Source organism: Heteronotia binoei, chromosome 6 (assembly GCF_032191835.1).
Source record: "Heteronotia binoei isolate CCM8104 ecotype False Entrance Well chromosome 6, APGP_CSIRO_Hbin_v1, whole genome shotgun sequence".
Taxonomy (NCBI): Eukaryota; Metazoa; Chordata; class Lepidosauria; order Squamata; family Gekkonidae; genus Heteronotia; species Heteronotia binoei.
In genome coordinates, this window is record NC_083228.1 from 132803417 (window position 1) to 132823094 (window position 19678).

The 19678-nt window shown below is 47.2% G+C and overlaps 1 protein-coding gene across 1 annotated transcript in view; it reads left to right on the forward strand.

Moving 5' to 3' along the window:
• Positions 1–19678, forward strand: part of SENP5 (SUMO specific peptidase 5) — a 75122-nt gene that overhangs the window by 10701 nt on the left and 44743 nt on the right. Inside the window, exon 2 of the mRNA XM_060242593.1 lies at positions 11100–12643. Within this exon, the coding sequence (XP_060098576.1) occupies positions 11131–12643 (1513 nt within the window). The 5' untranslated portion in view covers positions 11100–11130. The remainder of the gene's footprint in view (positions 1–11099; positions 12644–19678) is intronic.

Consider the following 19678-nt stretch of genomic DNA (forward strand, 5'->3'; position numbering starts at 1 on the left):
AACTTAGACTCTCTTGCAAGTTCAAGAGTGTGCTCAAGAGAACAGCACCAAGCTCCACGTGTGCTGCTTAGCATGGGGAGAAGACAAAGGTGATAACAAGCTATTGCTCAGTCTGGGATGGTTGTCTGAGGCTTGGCAAGTAGTTACATGTTGAATTTTTCCGACTTGGGGCAGTATCGTAAATCGGTCTTATTTTAGATTTGATGAACTAGATTTTTAAAAGTAAATTAGAACTTTGCAGAAGAAGAAGACTGCAGATTTGTACCCCGCCCTTCTCTCTGAATCAGAGGCTCAGAGTGGCTTACAATCTCCTTTATCTCCTTCCCCCACAACAGACACCCTGTGAGGTGGGTGGGGCTGAGAGAGCTCCCACAAGAGCTGCCCCTTTCAAGGACAACTCCTGCGATAGCTATGGCTAACCCCAAGGCCATTGTAACAGGTGCAAGCGGAGGAGGGGGGAATCAAGCCCGGTTCTCCCAGATAAGGGTCCGCACACTCAACCACTACACCAAACTGACTTTGCAAGAAATTCTGTCTGTAGTTATCTTGAAGTGCATGGCAAAAGAGAAAGCCCTATAGCGATGGGAGGGTGAGACCAGATCTGAAGGACACAGATGATTGTTTCTGTGGAGCTTTCTTGAATGACTGAAACCTCCCACTGTAAAAGTTTGGGTGAACAATCTGCAATCACTCAAAAGCTTGCGCAATGTGCATAAATCAACTTCTGCTGTTAGGGATTATTAGAGTTCTTATATTTTTTAGCTGAGGTCACGCCGGCAGTTGCTACAGTGTACTACGTAATTCTGCAAAATGAGATCTCTTAGATGGGCAGGAAATATCTTGGTAGTGAACAGTGGGAACAGGAAACAAACATGTTGTTCCTCTAGGTGTTTTGTTAAAACTCTTCAGAGTAGGGATGAGCTGCATGCAACAGATGCTTCAAATGCTGTAGTGCAAGGGTGGTCCAGCTGCGACTCTTTCACAAATGTTGTGCAACTCCCAAAGGTTGAGGAGGAATTTAATCCGGACGCAGAGTGTTAAAGCTGCAGTACGGCAGTCCTAAGCTCTGCTCACGACCTGAGTTCAATCCCTGGTGGAAGCTGGGTTTACAGGTTGCCAGCTCCAGGTTGACTTAGCCTTCCATCCTTCCGAGGTCGGTAAAATGAGTCCCCAGCTTGCTGGGGGGAAAGTGTAGATGACTGGGGAAGGCAATGGCAAACCACCCCGTAAAAAGTCTGCCGTGAAAACGTTATGAAAGCAACGTCACCCCAGAGTCGGAAATGACTGGTGCTTGCACAGGGGATCTTTCCTTTCCTTTTCCTATTCTCAAGCAAGTGTGCTTAGCATTGGGACCTCAGTCAGTCTCTGAGTGCTTCCACTGTGTGTGAAGTGGGGAAGGAGGGGAAAATAGGCAGGCTTGCAAGCTCCTCTTCTCCACCGCAGAGGTCGCCCAGAGGCCTAGAATGGGGAAAGAGAGCACAAGAGTCAAGGGAGCCACTGGAAGGAGGGGCAGAATTAAAGAGAGTGATGCAGGGTTCCCCCTTAGTTTCATAGCTCTTGTAGGAGCTGTATTTACTAACCTTGGTGTCAAGGCAAAGAGAGATGCATAATGATGCAAATGATGGTCAGTTATTTATATGGTATGCTTGTGTTTCCTTCTCCCACTGGTGCCAAAAAACAATTCCCTAATCTTTCCCTGTGCTGGTCTTATGGGGGCTGTTACTCCCAGCTTTTTTTTTTTTAAGTTTCCTTCTAGCGTGATTGTGTTGTAAAGTATGTACATATGTGATTTATCCTTCTGTGCAAAGAAAGTATTGAGAGTTTTAATAAAGATGTGTGTGTAATATTTGTTCATGTCTTGCAGCTCTCAAACATCTGGCATTTATTCTAAGTTTGGCCACTCCTGCTCTGGTGCCTCTTCCCTTCCTTTTCACAAACCAGCTGACATGTCAAGCTTGGGTCCAAAAGCTTGCACAAGCCAAGCTTGCTGTAAATCTCAGCGTCTTATCCCTTTTCATTAGTTCTTTGAAACAGGTTACTGGTTACTCAGCTAGGGTGAGTCTGTTCAGAATAAGTCCCACTGTCTTCACAAGTAACTCAAGTAAGACGAGAATTGGGCTGTAGTGTATAAGAGCTAACCATTGTAGGGGGGGGGGAGGCCCCTCCAAAGTGATCCTTTTTTCCTGACCTATGTTTTAATTGTGTTTATGGTTTGTGTGTATTTAACTAAACAGAGGCTATCATACTTTGGTCACTTGATGAGAAGACAAGACTTACTGGAAAAGGCAGTGAAGCCAGGAAAATTTGAAGGCAGCAGGAAAAGCGGGAGGCCCAAATGAGATGGACTGACTCAATCAAGGAAGCTTCGGCCTGCAGTTTGCAAGATTTGAGCAGGGCTACCAAGGACAGGATGTTTTAGAGCAGGGGTGGGGAACCTTCTTTCTGCCAAGGGCCATTTGGATATTTATAACATCATTCATGGGCCATACAAAATTATCAACTTAAAAAACAGTGCTCTGCCAAGGGAGGATGATTCAGGCTGGCAATTCCTGAGGGCCAGACTAAGTGATCTTGAGGGCCGTAAATGACCCTCGGGATGGATGTTCCCCACCCCTGTTTTAGAGGTAGGGCTGTTTTTGAGCAGGAACGCAGCTCCAGCTGGCTTGGCATGAGGGGGTGTGGCCTGATATGCAGATGAGTTCCTACTAGACTTTTCCAGCAAAAAACCCCTGTGTGAAACAATTGTGATGTTAGGGGGTGTGGCCTGATATGCAAATTGGTTCCTGCTGGACTTTTCCCTACAAAAATAGCCCTGTTTAGAGGTCATTAATTCACAGGGTCAACACAAGTCAGAAGTGGCTTGATGGCACATAATTCATACCACCTGTTTATTTTAGGTCTGGTTTTAGATGTTTTAGTGATGTGTTTTTTTTGTTTTAAGATGTGCTTTTTTAAATGTTAGCTGCGTTGGTGGCCCTTATGAGGGCAGAAATGTGGGGTATAAATTTTGTAAATAAATAAATTTGGGCTAGGAGTTGGGCGTCTTTACGTGGTCAGTGTTCAGCCTATTATATGGGGTTAGTGTCAGTCATCTCTTCAGAAAGATCTTTTGCGAGTAGATTTTTAAAACGTTTCCTATTTGCATCATTATATTGCTCTGCGTAGTCGAAATGCTCAGATTATTTTTCAGTCTTCTGGCCACACTTTTCCAGTCTCCTGGTGCTGAGTAAGTTGCCCACTTCTCCTTTCGGAGTTTGCTTGTGCAGCTTCTGTTGCTTGCCAGCGATGCGGTCAGCTAGCAAATGTTGGTATTGGAATGAAATGTCTTAGCTTGCAGAACGCGCAGGCCGGCACACACAAAATGTCTGCTGTTTAAACACAAACCCCCTTAACTTGGCAAAAAAAAAAAAAAAGCATCAGCAAAATGGATGGATTTGCCTCCCGCAAAGGAGCGTCTGATGCTTAGCTCCTTGTAAAAAAAGGGTGTTTGGGCTTCTCAACCGTGGGAAGGCTTCGACATATGGAATATGCAGGCATTTTGCACACACGAAGGTTTCACCTTGCCCTGCTCTGTGTTCTTTGGATAATGAAAACAGGCAAATGAGTTGAACTTCCCTTTCTGTTTGTGCTTTGATGTAGTGCACGGTATACGTTGAGCATTCTGAAATGGGTATTCAGCGTTGGTTGTCTCAGAACTAGCATGCCCTTTTCTTTTGAGAACCTAGATCTTAGATTTGGAGTACCGTACTCCATCTGGACAGATCTCAGGGAGTGCATGCGGCAGCCTTGAATTCTGTTGCCACAATCTGAGTGTTGCATAAAATAACCTTTGTGGTCTGTGAGCTTTATGTTGCCCACTCCTGATTTAGGAGGATCAAAGCAGAAAAGTTTGGAGAGAAAAAATTTAAGTGTTGTTTAAAGGAGGCAATTCCTGATCTTTATGCTTTTAGTGTACTTGGTAGTTCAGGACTCTGAAGTCGTGAGCTGGCAGTCTCAGAACGCGCACAAAATTTGCATGTGGTGGGAGTGAGATCTTTCTGGTTTCTCCAGGAACGCAAAAATCGGCTATAAGAATAGAGGAGTTGTAAAACAGGCCGGGCTAGTGTGGTTTCTTCCCTCATATTAATTGAACATAAATGTTTTTTTTTCTAGTTTATGCTGCTATAATTGAACAGTAGCCCTGGAGTTTTTCTTTTGAAGTTACCACGCTTCTGTAAAATTCGCTTTGTACAAAAGCACTGCTTGTGTAGTTTGGTGTTGCACAGAAGCGCTTTCTCGGAGCTGCTGAAAGACCAGGGATGCTTAGCAGCAATGCTTTTGTGGTTCAGACAATTTGCTCCCTAAAATCAGCTCTTGTCCCAGGCTGTAAAATGTTATTCAACAGTGTTGACCCCCCCCCCCCCAAAAAAAAAATATTTGTGGCAATTAGCAAAATCTGCGTCATCTGATTTCTGGCTTGTCTCCTAACCAGGGGTGAAATTCTAGCAGGAGCTCTTTTGCATATTAGCCCCCCCCTCAGATGTAGCCAATCCTCCAAGAGCTTACAAAAAAGAGCCTTGTAAGCTCTTGGAGGATTGGCTACATCAGGGGAGTGTGGCCTAATATGCAAAGGAGCTCCTGCTAGAATTCCACCCCTGCTCCTAACCAGGGTCTAAGGAAGAGCTAGTCTTCTCCTTCTTCCCTCTTGTTCAGATTGTTTTAATCAGGTTGCCGCCACAAACAGAATCTTTTCCGGCCTTTTTTGCGCTCTGTATTGTGAACTGTGCGTTTTGTTGTTCCGCATGGCCCCTTTGGAAGGCTGTATTCAGCAGTGACCTTTAAGAGCACAGGAATTTGTGAGAAGGCTCTTGGTTGCCTGGGCCACGCAGGTAAGATAATTCTGAATGTGATGCTACCTGAGCGGTTCCAGGTGAATCGACCCTTCCTGTGTACTCTGAATGGGTGGCATCACCGCTGCTTGGCCTTCTTGGCTTTAGATACTTCTTGTCCCCGGCAGCATGTGCTGTAAGTGTGGAGGAGAAGCCCCGTCTGATTCCCTGGCGCGCTCTAGCTAGCAGTGCTCTTATTTCCTAAGAGCTGTGAGCGCTACGGAACCTAGGAGTTCTGCAAACCTGTGTCTGCACTGAATCTTGCCCCAAAGGCTCAAAAGCAGCCTTTTTCTGTCAATCAAGACTCCTTTTAAGTCCTGACTTCTGATAGCCAACTATGGGTGCTGTGGTTAGAGTGCAAAACTAGGATCTGGGGAGACCCAGGTTCGAACCCCCAATCTGCTGTGGGAACTCGCTGGATGACCTCGGGCCAGTCACACAGCCAGTGTAAAGTGACTCTCGGAGTGATTGTGAGGACAAAATGGAGGAGAGGAGAACAATGGTCAGCCATTTTGGGTTCCCAGCGAAGAGCATAGGCAGGGGATAACGGAAGTAAGCAAAAGCCTCATGTGTATCTTACAGCCTGTGTGCTTGTTTGTTCCTCTTTTCTCCTTTTGCTTTATTTTTCTGGCTTGTTTTGCTAAGCTCTCCGGGCAGGGACGTGATGATGTCCATACGCTGCTTTCCACCCGTTTACCGACAGGGAAACAAAAGACAATAGCAGTCATTGTGCCCCACAAAGGTAGTTCCCCCCGCAAGAGGATCGTGTCTGTAGTTGTAACAGAAGCAGCTTTAGTTTTTTCCTCCCGGCGCTTGTGTTACACGTGTTGCCATGGTTCCAGTAGGCCAGCTGCTAGCCTTGAGTTGTGTCGACAAAAGACCAGCAGCCCAAAGCAGGATAGCCAGAGTGGCAGTGGGTCTCTGAGCGGCAGTGAAAGAATTAATAGGTATGAAAACGGCACTGCTGACTGCCTGCTGTAACTTCCGATGCTGCATTTGTTTCCTGAAGATGGACCCTAAGTTTGACATTCTGAGAGTCAGTGCCAGGCCTTTGAAAAGGTGGTCCAAGAATGGGGGACTCAAGGTGATTGGCCAGCTGCCATATGAGGAACTCAGGGAGTTTGCAGGGGGATTTTCCAGGCCTTGTTTATCAAATTAATTTGTTCACGACTTTCCATCGATGTCACTTCCCCCGCAGCTAAAGACGATTTTATTTAGGACTGCATTTGACTAACTTAGGACTGCCGGTAAATAATAATAATAATAAAAACCTCACTGAAGTTTTAAAGTGTGGTCTTTTATGTATTTTTGCAGAAATGTGCATGCACACCAAAGCTTATGCCCAGAATAAAACGTTGTTGGCCTTAAAGGTGTCACTAGACTTAAGCTTTGTTCTGTTTTATTGACATTGTAAGCCACCTGGAATCCTGTAAGGTAGAAAGGCAGCTAATGTTCTAAATAAATCAAATAAATCAAGCTTTGGTGTGTTCTTCCCTTCTGAGCATTTTCTTTGCACAGTATTCATGAAAGAGGAGCTATAGCTCAGTGGTGGAGTGCTGTTAAAATTTTTTTGGTAGTTAGAACAAAGAGTTTTGTGGACATGGGAAGGACTGAGCACAGGCCAGTGGCTTTCATTTTTAGGATGAAAGGGACTGTTTTTCTCGCCACCTTCTTCTTACAGGGCCTGGGGTACTAAATACCAACTGTGCTATGCAGGGCCTTTTTTTGAGCAGGAACACAGTTCCGGCTGTCTTGGTGTCAGGGCTGTGTGACCTGATATACAAATGAGTTCCTGCTGGGCCTTTTTTACTAAAAAGTCCTGTGCGAAACAATGGTGTCATAAGGGGGTGTGGCCAAATATGCAAATGACTTCCTTCCAGACTTTTTGTACAGAAAGCCCCGTGTGGAGCAGTGGTGATGTCAGGGGTGTGGCCTAATATGCAAATGAGTCCCTGCTGGGCTTTTTGTACAAAAAAGTCCTGGTAGTATGTAGTCCAGCACTTCTGTAAGTTTGCATGCCTTTCCCAAAGATGAGCCTCAAGGTCATGGTGAGCCCCCCCCTTTGTATAAACATCTAGTCTGATGAATATTTCCGGAGAACAGCTTGCTGCCTGCGTTGTCACATTTGGTTGGCCTTCGTAGAGAGAACATCACATGGATTTTGCTGTCACTTATTGGAATATGGCCCTGACCTGGATCTTGGAAGCTAAGCAGCATTGCCCTTGGTTACTATGTGGGTGAGAGAGACCATCAAGGAAGTTCAGGATTCCCGTGCAGAGGCAGGCAGCAGCAAACCGTTTCTGTCTGTCTCTTGCTTTGAAAACCTCATGGGGGTGCTGCGCGTTGGCTGCAAATTGACATTGCTTTCCACCGCCCTTCAGGGTAACTCAGTGAATTTAGCAAAACTTAGAGGGGCTAAAACGTGCAGTGTGAACAGAGCTTAGCAGTTGCTTTTCGGTGTCTTGCACATATGGTCTTTTCTGGTAGAAAAGACAATATGAACATATGAAGCTGCCTTATACTGAATCAGATCCTCGGTCCATCAAAGTCAGTACTGTCTTCTCAGACTGGCAGCGGCTCTCCAGGGTCTCAAGCTGAGGTTTTTCACACCTATTTGCCTGGATCCTTTTTTGGAGATGCCAGGGATTGAACCTGGGACCTTCTGCTTCCCAAGCAGATGCTCTACCACTGAGCCACCGTCCCTCCCCCATTTGAAGCTAGATGGACCAGTGGTCTAACTCTGCATAGGGTGACTTTGTAACACCCCTCTACCACCACTCTGCCCTGTGTTCCCTTCCCTCTGGTATAATCTTCTTCCTTGGAAATAATTTGTATTTATGGTACGTGATGCTAGTCCTTGAAGTTTATGCTGGAATAAAATTTTGTTGGTCATTAGGATCAGGGCTCTTTTTTGTAGCAGGAACTCCTTTGCATATTAGGCCACACCTCCCTGATGCAGCCAATCCTCCAAGAGCTTACAGGGCTCTTAGTACAGGACCTACTGTAAGCTCCAGAAATTGGCTACATAAGCGAGGTGTGGCCTAATATGCAAAGGAATTCTTTCTACAAAAAAAAGGCCCCAGTTAGGACACCAGACAAATGATTCCTATTTGTTTTTCCATCTTTGGAGGTTTTCATGGTCTGGTTTTGTGGGTTGACAGTATTTACATCTTGGCTAATTAAACAGGATAGTTTTCATAAGACACATTGGGAAGCATGCCTCTGATCTCCTGCTTGCAGAAGAACCATGGGACTTAAAAAAAAAAATGGTTACTGTCCTTTGCAGGGACCGGGTCACCACCTTGAAGCCAGTTTCAGAGGGTCTCCATGTTGGTATGCAGTAGAGTAGCTAGTCCAGTTTGGGGAGGGACGGTGGCTCAGTGGTAGAGCATCTGCTTGGGAAGCAGAAGGTCCCAGGTTCAATCCCTGGCATCCCCAAAAAAGGGTTGAGGCAAATAGGTATGAAAAACCTCAGCTTGAGACCCTGGAGAGCCGCTGCCAGTCTGAGTAGACAATACTGACTTTGACGGACCGAGGATCTGATCCAGTATAAGGCAGCTTCATATGTTCATTATATGTTCAGTAGCAGCTTAGAGTTTCAGGGGATGAGCTTTTGAAAGTCTGACAGAGGGAATTTTGACTTGCAAAAGATTATACCCTGAAACTCTTGCTGGTCTCTTTAAGTTGCTACTGGACTCAAATCTAGCTGTTCTCGAAACTAGAAAGCTGCACAACACCTGGCCGTGCTTCTGTGGGAGAAACTTGAAGGGATGTCGTATAGAGGATGGCGTGGAATTGTTTTCTGCGCCCCAGAAGGTTGGACGAGAACCAGCGGGTTGAAATTAAATCAGAAGAGTTTCCAGCTCAACATTAGGAAGAACTTCCTGACGGTTCGAGCGGATCCTCAGCGGAACAGGCTTCCTCGGGAGGTGGGGGGCTCTCCTTCCTTGGAGGTTTTGAAACAGAGGCTGGATGGCCATCTGACAGCGATGCAGATCCTGTGAATTTAGGGGGAGGTGTTTGTGAGTTTTCTGCATTGTGCAGGAGGTTGGACTAGATGACCCTGGAGATCCCTTCAAACTCTGTTGTTCTATGATTCTAAAAGTACCCCTGGTCTAGGCATCGCACCAATAATTAGACGCTAAAATCTGTATGCCTGACTTGTTCGCTTGAATTTAACTGTTTCTCTCTTTGAATACGAATTTCAGTCACGTTCCCTTTATCCTTCCATTTACCGCTTCCTTATATGTCACCCACGTAGGCTTTGTTTTATAGACCAGGCTGCGAGTGGGCTCCAGCGCAGTGCTTTCGATCTTGCTGTGAAGTGACACGAAAGCAGGATTTTAATAAATGGCTCAAGCACTGGCATAGTGTGTTCCGAGTACATCGTGTTCTTGGTAGCTTTAGAAGAGGCCTAGCTGCTGTTCCTTTGGTGCAGGTAGGGCCGTTGGTGGAAACGGTCGCTTGCGTTCAGGCTGCCTGTGAGTTGATGCAAGAAGAACTGGCTTGCGTTTCAAGTTGTCTGCCTTTCTTTGAGGAAAGGTAGCTCATTTCCCAGAATCCCTGTCTTCTCGATCTGTGCCCTATGGACTCTCCTTTTCTTTTGATACCGTGGGGATATGTAGTACACCATAGTGCCCTGACCTGGATGGCCCAGGTTACCCTGATCTCATCAGATCTTGGAAGCTAAGTAGGGTGGGTCCTGGTTAGTCTTTGGATGGGAGACTGCTGAGGGAGTGACAAGGTTGTCACAGAGAGGCAGGCAGTGGCCAACCCCCTCTGAACGTCCCACTGATGGACCTCCTGATAGCACCTGTTTTTTTTGGCCTGATCCAACAGGGCTTCTCTTATGTTCTTATGTGACACAGAATGTTGGACTGGATGGGCCATTGGCCTGATCCAACAGGGCATGTTCTTATGTGACACAGAGTGTTGGACTGGAGGGGCCATTGGCCTGATCCAACAGGGCTTCTCTTATGTTCTTCTGTGACACAGAGTGTTGGACTGGAGGGGCCATTGGCCTGATCCAACAGGGCTTCTCTTATGTTCTTCTGTGACACAGAGTGTTGGACTGGAGGGGCCATTGGCCTGATCCAACAGGGCTTCTCTTATGTTCTTCTGTGACACAGAGTGTTGGACTGGAGGGGCCATTGGCCTGATCCAACAGGGCTTCTCTTATGTTCTTCTGTGACACAGAGTGTTGGACTGGAGGGGCCATTGGTCTGATCCAACATGGCTTCTCTTATGTTCTTATGAACGTCTCTTGCCTTGAAAATCCTTCAGGGTTACCATAAAAGTTGGCTGCAGCTTATCAGTGCTTTCTACCACCATAGTCCCATAGTCCAGTAGCAATGCTGACATGTGCATGGAAAAGCAACGAGGGCTGGAGCAGCAAGACAGCTCATTAGAGACCAAGAGGCTAAGCCTGAATCTCCCCCTTAAGAACATAAAAGAAGCCATTTTGGGTCAGGCCAGTGGCCCATCCAGTCCAACACTCTGTGGCACATGGTGGCCAAAACCCAGGTGTCATCAGGAGATCTACCAGCAGGGCCCTCCCACTCTAGCCCCTCGAGCACCAGCTCCAGAAGCCCTCCTACTCCATCCCCTCAAGCACCAATCATTGCAGAGCATCTCTGCCCCAGGTATACCTTGTGTCTAACAGACACTCATGAGTCTCTGCTACCTATGTTTATCCAGTCCCCTCTTGAAGCTGTTTGTATTTCCAGCTGCCACCAATTCCTGCAGCGGTAAATTCCACATATTAATTCCACTTGCGTCCCAGCCATGCTAGGAGCCCTTGGGACTATCTCATACCAGAGAGTGAGGAATTCAACTTCTTGCGTAGCACTTACAGGGAGGGAGTGATGTTTGTTCTGGCCTGTTCACGCAGGGCACTTATAAGGGTCAAGAAAGAAACTGTGGATGCCTGACATCTGGCTGCATCTCCTTTTGGAAACTTTTTGCACATCAGGATCTGTGATTTCACACACCTGCCATAGCTAGAAGACAGCTGCTGTGAGAGCCCTCGCAGCCCCACCCACCTCACAGGGTGTCTGTTGTGGGGGGAGAAGATATAGGAGATTGTAAGCCGCTCTGAGGCTCTGATTCAGAGAGAAGGGTGGGGTGTAAGTCTGCAATTCTTCTTCTTCTCCTAGAGGGTTGGCTGGACTTTAAATTCCCATGTCGTCTGAATTGTAATGCATCTCTCTCTTTTTTTTCTTTCTGTTGCAGCTGCACCTGAGGATCACAATGCAGCAGAAAAATGAGAGAGCCTAGAAGAAACTTACAGCGGAGAAGTCGGTTGCTGACCTGTTGCCGAAAATGGACCTTGGGGTTTTGGGGGCTGAGGCGACACTGCGTCCAAAGGAAGCGTCTTCCTCTGCTTAAAAGGAGGTGGCAGCGCAGCGCTTGGACGTTGGGCAGCTGGCGACAAACGAAACCATGCAGGACAAAGGTGGTCGTGAGGAAGTGGGTCCCTGAAGTCTTCCTAAATGCAGAAACCTGTGCTTGTGCTGAAAACAGTACCTTCCTGGAAGTGGGGCCCAGGAGTACTTTTCCTAGGTGCAGAGTTGGGGAACTGTTTACAGTGGCAGAGAGTCTGGGCAGCAAACCTTTCCAGAGAGAACTACTGCTCGGTGAACTCAGTGATATACAGACAGACTCAAAGACCTGTCCAGGCAAAGAATACTGCCCTGAGGTCAGCAGCGCATCTGTAACGGTAACGGAGGGGAGCTTTGCTCACAGTGTTCGGGAGAGCAATCATGGCCAAAGCAACGGAGTCGTAGTTCTAAGGAACTCGAGGAGAAAGCGCCGTTGCCGAGGGCTTCAGCCGAACAGGATTTGCGGTCTCTCGACTACTAGGAGAAGGCCTAAATTTAAGCTGTTTACTTTAAAAAGCAGATCTCTATTTATGATGTATAAGAAACTTTCCGTGATTAAGCTTCGGGTTAGAATTCTAAAATGTCGTAAGTTCTGGAGAGGAAAAGCTTGCAAGTCGAGTAAAAACAAGCTCAGCTGGGTGGATAAAGTAACCAGAGACCGACAAGAGGACTTCCACCAAAAGGACTTCACGAGTGGTTCCTGTACCTTATTTCCCTTTTGGAGATCAGAAAGTCCCTCCCCCTGGAATCTGCCCAGCTGGTCAGAGATGAACAGTCACATGCCAGGACCAGTAGTTGAGGAGAACCGCACACGTCAGCCGGAGACGTCCCTCGCAAGAGATGCATTGTTGCAGCGCAGCGAGATCCACTATAAGGAACTTGCCTCCAGAGACCAAAATGGCATTGCTGAGATCTGCATGCCTCAGTCGCATAGAGCGGCCTCTGGTGGGGTGGAGGCGGCAGCGCACAAGGAGGAGATGGGGGACACACCCACCCTAGACGGTTGCCCTGGTGACATTTTCATCTCCGTGTCGGAAAAAGAGATCTCTGTTTCGGGTCATGACGATGGAGATTCTCATCCGGTTATGGGTACTGATGAGATAGTTCTGGAGCCCTGCAAGACGGATTTGGGGACGCGAGATGGTTTTACTAATGGGCCCCTTTCCGTGGAGCCGGTTCAGAGCGAGGACAGTTGTAGCCAGATGGAAGTAGAAGGGCCTGTAAATGCGGACGTTTTTGGTGCAGAGTTGTTAGACCACCCATATTGTAAAAGCCCGCTCGACGAACCCCGCAGAGAAAGCACAGGACAAAAATCAGGGACCCAAAAGAGTAGCAAAAGAAGCAGTCAGAGAGCTTCTTGCGTCAACGACGAGCAATTGGCGGTGTGGCTTTGTGGTATATATACTCATTCCATGCTTATTACAGGTTTTGCTTAAAGACCTTCCCACAACTGCTCTTGTTTTGGTTGCTCTGCTCCACTGTATTTGTTCATTTTTTTTTTTAATCCCGCCCTCTCCGCAAGCGGACTCAGGGTGGCTGACAGTAAATTCAGAAAAACATTTATAATTGTCATCTAAAACGATAAAATAATTTAAAATACATTTTAAAGGTGCGGTTCAAACTCAGTATAGGCAGGATCGTCTCTCTTCTGGCTGTGATCCTATGATGGTCGTAGTTCCTCAGCAATGTAGGGTGGCAGTCCTCTCCCAGTTTAGGCATTAAAGGCCTGCCAAAACAATTCAGTTTTGCAGGCCCTGCGGAATTGAGAAAGATCCCGCAGGGCCCTTACGGCCTCCGGGAGGGCATTTCACATTTATGGTGCTGCCACTGAGAAGGCCCTAGCCCGTGTGGAACACAGTCTGGCCTCCCTTGGTCTGGGGATGGATAGTAAATTTTGCATCCCTGAATGCAGTGCCCTCTGGGGAACATATGGAGAAAGGCGGTCCCGTAGATAGGCAGGCCCTCGACCATATAGGGCCTACTTCATAGGGAGCGAAGATGGGATGCCGTGTATGATGCAGTAGGATTGGGGAGCTAATTCATCCGAGCAGCCTCAACTTGTCACCCATCAAGCCTTATGTGGTGGTGGCGGCGGCAGCTCACCAAAAGGCTCATTCCTCTGGTTTTGGTCACCTACCTGGCTGGTCATAATATACGGGCTTGCTGGTTTGTCTTCAGCTCAGCGGGGTGCATGTTGTGGAGGGTGCCCTGCGGCGACACAGCAGAATGTTAGTCGTCGTGACTCATTCCAATCAGTGGCGCGTCTGATGAGTTCATGATGCGGGGATGTGTCTAGAGAGACGGAGGAAATAGCCACTTTCAGGAACGTTTTCCTGTTTCCTGGTAGTCATACCAAGAATTCATGAAGTGTAACTTAGTTCTTCTGAGCTGCAATAAAGGCTGGCAGTAAAAGAAGCATGGATTATAAAAAGAAGGAAGTGGCCATTTTTTCATTCTACAGGCTTGATTTGTTTTGTTTTGTTTTTTAAAAAAGAGCTATCTGAAATTGATACATGTTGACTTGAATCGATCAGGGTTGATTCTGGTGTTGACATCTTGCTTTTATAGGATTATAAAAAGAGAGCCAGTTTGGTGTAGTGGTTAAGTGTGCGGACTCTTATCTGGGAGAACCGGGGTTTGATTCCCCACTCCTCCACCTGCACCTGCTGGAATGGCCTTGGGTCAGCCATAGCTTTCGTAGGAGTAGTCCTTGAAAGGGCAGCTTCTGTCAGAGCTCTCTCAGCCCCACCCACCTCACAGGGTGTCTGTTGTGGAGGGGAGAAGATAGAGGAGATTGTAAGCTGCTCTGAGTCTCTGATTCAGGGAGAAGGGCAGTGTATAAAACTGCAGTCATCTTCTTCATAAAGAAGAAAGAGGCCATTTTTATTACTTGACAGGTTTGATTTTTTAAAAAAAGAGTTTTATCTGAAATTGATACATGTTGACTTGAATAGATCAGGGTTGATGTCTTGCCTTTATAGGATTCTTATGAACGTGTGTGCATAAGCGGTTGGTGGGGTGGTCATTCAGGTGGCTTGCCTATATTCCACCAATCGAGCCTTCATTCCTAGGTAGATATGGCTTGCTAGTGAACCTTGTGCATGATCCGCTGTGACATTTTTAAAAACGTGTATCCATTCCTTAGAATCTAGGAATTGCTTTCTGAATGCAGACTTTTAGACCAGGGTTTCCCAAACTTTTCTTTCCCGTGGCCCGGTTATTTTTACACTTCTCCTTCGTTGCCCACTAAAATTCGGGGGTAGAGTCAGGAGACTTTGGGGATGGATCCGAGAGACAGGAATTATGTCATTTCCTGTGGTGTCACTTCCAGGTCAAGGGCCAAGTGATGTCACTTCCAGGGCACACTGAACCAAAACTCCACCAAAACCAAAACTCCACCTTTTCCTGTGATGTCATTTCCAGGGCATTCCCCCAAACCTGCCTCTTCTTCTGAAGTAACTTCATTTTCAGAAAAATATCTCTGAAACTCACACTGAGCCAAAATGGGGGTGGAAAGTGGGTGGTCTGCAACTTTTTCATACATTCCCAGGGTCCTCTCTTTCCACCCTCACACCTGCATGCACCTATCTGTTTGTGTGTTCTTCTCCAGCTTGCAAGCACTCCTAATGCCCATGTTCAATTTCCTGCACCACCTACACACCCTTTCCTCAACAGCACTGGCCAGTGTATGCAGTTGGAAGTGCTGTTGCCATTGCCATCAGGAATGCCAGTGCTGTGTACCACCCACACTGGGCCCTGGTAGCTGCTGTACCTCAAAATATGCTCACACATTTAGTAGGCCCTTCCTGCAGCTGCTACTACCGGAACCCTTCCTCAAGCTACAACCAAGCTATTTAAAGCAGGACCAGTCAAATGGTGCCAAGTTCATAGTACCATCACTTCTAGTGCTGTTGGGATATACAGCAGTAATCTCCAATAATCTCTTTCTGCCCCACACCTCTCACTCTCACTCACTCACACAGAAATCTCATATAAAGGTAAGGTAAGGTAAAATTTTATTTGTATCCCACCCTCCCCGCCTAGGCAGGCTCAGGGCGGCTAACAACATCTTATACATATACAACAATAAATATAAATAAATTTAACAATAAAACATAAATTTAACATCATAAAAACCCGTTAATGTATTTAAAAATTCATAATTTAGTTTAATCTGGCAGCAATGGTGACATTCTGACGCTAATTTCTGCCGATGTGATTAATTCAATGTTGGCATAGAATTGGTGGATCCTTAATTGACAACAATTCAGCAGTCGACGTATGCTTGTTTAAAGAGGGCAGTCTTGCAGGCCCTGCGGAACTGATCAAGGTTCCGCAGGGCCCGCACCTCCTCAGGAAGCTGATTCCATAGGGCGGGGGCCGCTATTGAAAAGGACCGTGCTCGGGTATTCTGAAGCTTGATCTCTTTCGGCCCAGGGATAGTCATTTTATTTTTTCCAACTGACCTCAGTGCCCTCTGGGGTTCATATGGGGAGAGACGGTCCCTCAGGTAGGCTGGTCCTCAGCCATATAGGGCTTTAAAGGTAATAACCAACACTTTGTACTGGACCCGGTAGGTAATTGGTAGCCAGTGCAGTCCGCGCAGCCCCGGCCGTATATGCTCCCATCTCGGGAGTCCCAACAGCAGCCTGGCTGCTGCGTTCTGCACCAGCTGCAACCTCCGGGTCCGGCACAGAGGTAGCCCCAAGTAGAGGGCATTACAGTAGTCCAATCTTGAGGTGACCGTTGCATGGATCACTGTTGCGAGGTCGCGACGCTCTAGGAGAGGGGCCAGCTGCCTTGCCCGCCTCAGATGGAAGAATGCTGACTTTGCCAGTTGGCTACAACTGGGGGTGCCCAAAAAGCACCAGAATGTCCACCAGTGGGGCCAGGGCACTGGAAGCCCTCCCACTGTTGCTGCCCTCCACCTCCCAGCACTAAGAATACAGACAGAGCATCCCTTGCAAACAGAAAAAGAAAGAAGGGGAGACAAAGGGGAAAAAAGCCTTACCATCAGATTACCCCAGCCAGCAACAATTCTGCCTAGAGGTTGTTTGGTAAAAAAAATAGCTACTGGAATGCCCACTCCCTGCCCCTCCTGGCTGAAAAACACACCCCTTCTTTGCCACCCAGGCCTCCTGGGAAATCTCCCCAAAAGAACATACTGCAAGGCACATGAAAGCTCATACCTTGAAGAACACTTCATGGATCTAAAGTGCCAGTGGACAGCAGCTTTTCTCTCAAACACTGGGAGAGGGGGAGAAGGTAGGAGAGGCAGCCCAGCTCCTATCTGCACAACACAGACGGAAAGGAAGGAAGCCAAACAGAGCTCAGGCTTTGCAGCCTGTGTCAGTCTTCAAGGCTAGCTTTTCTCTGCACAACACAGAGATGAAGGAAGGAAGCAGAGCAGAGGTCATGCTTTGCTGGGGGCGGGTCTAGCTTTGACTTTTCTTGTGACTCGTTAGTGAGGCTTCCGTGGTCCAGTACTGGGTCCTGACCCTGCAAATGGGAAACTGATCTTGACCAAGTCCCTTTTCAGGATGGTTTTGTCTGAACATGACAGACAGAAGAACCTTCGTATTCTCTGGTGTAAATGTTATGTTTCTAATGTTGGTTTCTAATGTTACGTTGTTTGGTTGTGGTGTTGCGATTGTACAGGTTTCAGAGCTGGAGTCGGAACAGTGATACCAGTGTGTAGAAAGCCAGTTGTGTCATGACTGTCTTTATAGAGGGCCTGTAAAAGTGTGGAAGTGAAACATGCAGGCAAAACTATTTTGGGTGAACTTGATTTACCCATATTTCCCAGAGGCATGTATGTGCTGTTTAGAAACGTATGTGTCTGATCTGTTTTTCATACTTAACAGAGTTGCTGCAGAATATAAAAGCCTCTTGCAGTCAGTTTCGTACAACAATCATAATATATAGCACGTTTAGCTTTCGTTCCTGCTTCCCCCCCCCCCCCTTTATTTTGTTCCTCCTGCATCTCTGTGTTTCCGAAAAACCCAGAAACGTTTGCCACATCAGAAAACACTGGAAGAAAGAATTTAAGCCACTTTGGCCTGTAAAGGATGTGCTAGGAGAGCCAGTTTGGTGTAGTGGTTAAGTGTGTGGACTCTTATCTGGGAAAACCGGGTTTGATTCCACTTGCACCTGCTAGCATGGCCTTGGGTCAGCCATAGCTCTGGCAGAGGTTGTCCTTGAAAGGGCAGCTGCTGTGAGAGCCCTCTCCAGCCCCACCGACCTCACAGGGTGTCTGTTGTGGGGGAGGAAGGTAAAGGAGATGGTGAGCCGCTCTGAGACTCTTCGGAGTGGAGGGCGGGATATAAATCCAATATCTTCATCTACCTCACAGGGTGTCTGTTGTGGGGGGAGGGAGGAAGGTAAAGGAGATTGTGAGCCGCTCTGAGACTCTTTGGAGTGGAGGGCAGGATATAAATCCGATATCTTCATCTACCTCACAGGGTGTCTGTTGTGGGGGAGGAAGGTAAAGGAGATTGTGAGCCGCTCTGAGACTCTTCGGAGTGGAGGGCAGGATATAAATCCAATATCTTCTTATTATTCTTTTGCTGTTTCACAGAGGAGAATTGATATTTTAGCTTCCCGGACCTGTGTGTCCCCCTAGATCCTTGGTTTGTCCCTTATTAATTTATTAAAATCAGCGCTGCAGCACTCGGGGCTTGTTTGTACGTGACGCTCATGATACAGAGATTCCTTGGTGTGGTTTACCTTTAGAAAATTGTACTACTAAAAAGTTTTGTAGGAGGCTTTCTAGCCATAACCAGTTCACACCCAGGATAGCCAGCTAGCCTTTGAGATGCTGTGACGCTGTGGGGGAAACTGTTGAATATGACTTATTATTCACCAACTTACATCCAATAGCATTTCATCCTCCGAAACTGCCCGGGGTCTGAGTTTGACAACGCTGATGTAACCTTTTTTCAGATGGGTAGCCATGCTGGTTTGAACAGAGTCCAGTGGCACCTTTATGCCCAACAAAGTTTAATTCTGGGTGTAGGCTTTTTGTATGCATGCACACTTCTTCAGATACATCGAAATGGACTTCACCAACCATTGCGTGTAGGTAGAGAGGGAGAAGGTTAGTTGGCGGGAAGGGCTGGTTGGAGGAGTCAAGAGGCACAAGCGAGTGAGCAGTAAGCACAGCGGAGACTGAATTAAAGCAGTCGGCAAAAGCCGTTAATAGCAGCAAATTAGCCTACGGAGAATCAGAGAGCCAACAAATAGACGTGAGAACCGAGTGACTAGGCATTTTTGTTACACAGAATTTCTCCCACATTTTCCATTGCCATCTGGGAAAACGTTCTGAGCGTTCAGCTGAATGAGCTATCGGCTCTCGGGGCTGCTGCGTTTAGAGCATGAAACCTTCGTCCTTGCAATTCGTTAATTCGGCATGCTTCTCTCCCCTCCCCTCCCCCCATAATTCCCACCCAGTCTGTAAAGAATATAGTTAGATTGCAATCAGCTTGTGCTCCGATCCTTTGAATTCCCTTTTCTGTATCCGCCTTGTGAATAGAACCTCCCGTTTGTATTCAGATGTCAGAAGTGTGTGAACTCCTCTCAAGCCAATGAATGATGTGCTGATTGGAATCTACTGCGTCTGCCTGGAAATACTGCACGGGACGAGTGCAATCAGGCACAATAGCTGTATGACCTCCATTTGTTTTGCTGGGGCTAGGATATCTAGGCAGGAGCTTCAGTAGGCTTGGAAATCATGTTCTCTTTCTCATTGGCTTTGAATTCAGAAATACGTTCAGGTCACCATCTTCCATTTACTAGGTCTCTAACCCGCATGTGCCTGTTTGGTGTAGTGGATAAGTGCACAGACTCTTATCTGGGAGAACCGGGTTTGATTCCCCCCTCCTCCACTCGCACCTGCTGGAATGGCCTTGAGTCAGCCATACCTCTGGCAGAGCCAGCTTGGTGTAGTGGTTAAGTGTGTGGACTCTTATCTGAGAGAACCGGGTTTGATACCCCACTCTTCCACTTGCACCTGCTGGAATGGGTCAGCCATAGCTTTTGTAGGAGTTGTCCTTGAAAGGGCAGCTGCTGTAAGAGCTCTCTCAGCCCTACCTACCTCACAGGGTGTCTGATTTGATTTATTAGATTTATACCCTGTCCTCCCCGCCGAAGCAGGCTCAGGGCAGCTTTTGTGGAGGGGGGGAGGTAAAGGAGATTGTGACTGCTCTGAGACTCTGAGATTCAGAGTATAGGGCAGGATATAAATCCAATATCTTCTTCTTCCTCTTCTATCGGCTTCCATCTTTTCCTGTTGTGAAAAGATGGCGGTGGGTGATACAATTTTTTTTTTAAAAAAGGAGAATAGAGCCCATCATGAGTTACCTCTTGCAGCGCATGATATCCCAAGCCCAGTCTTCTCATTACGCTGCATCGGCTGCCATCCATCGATCCTGC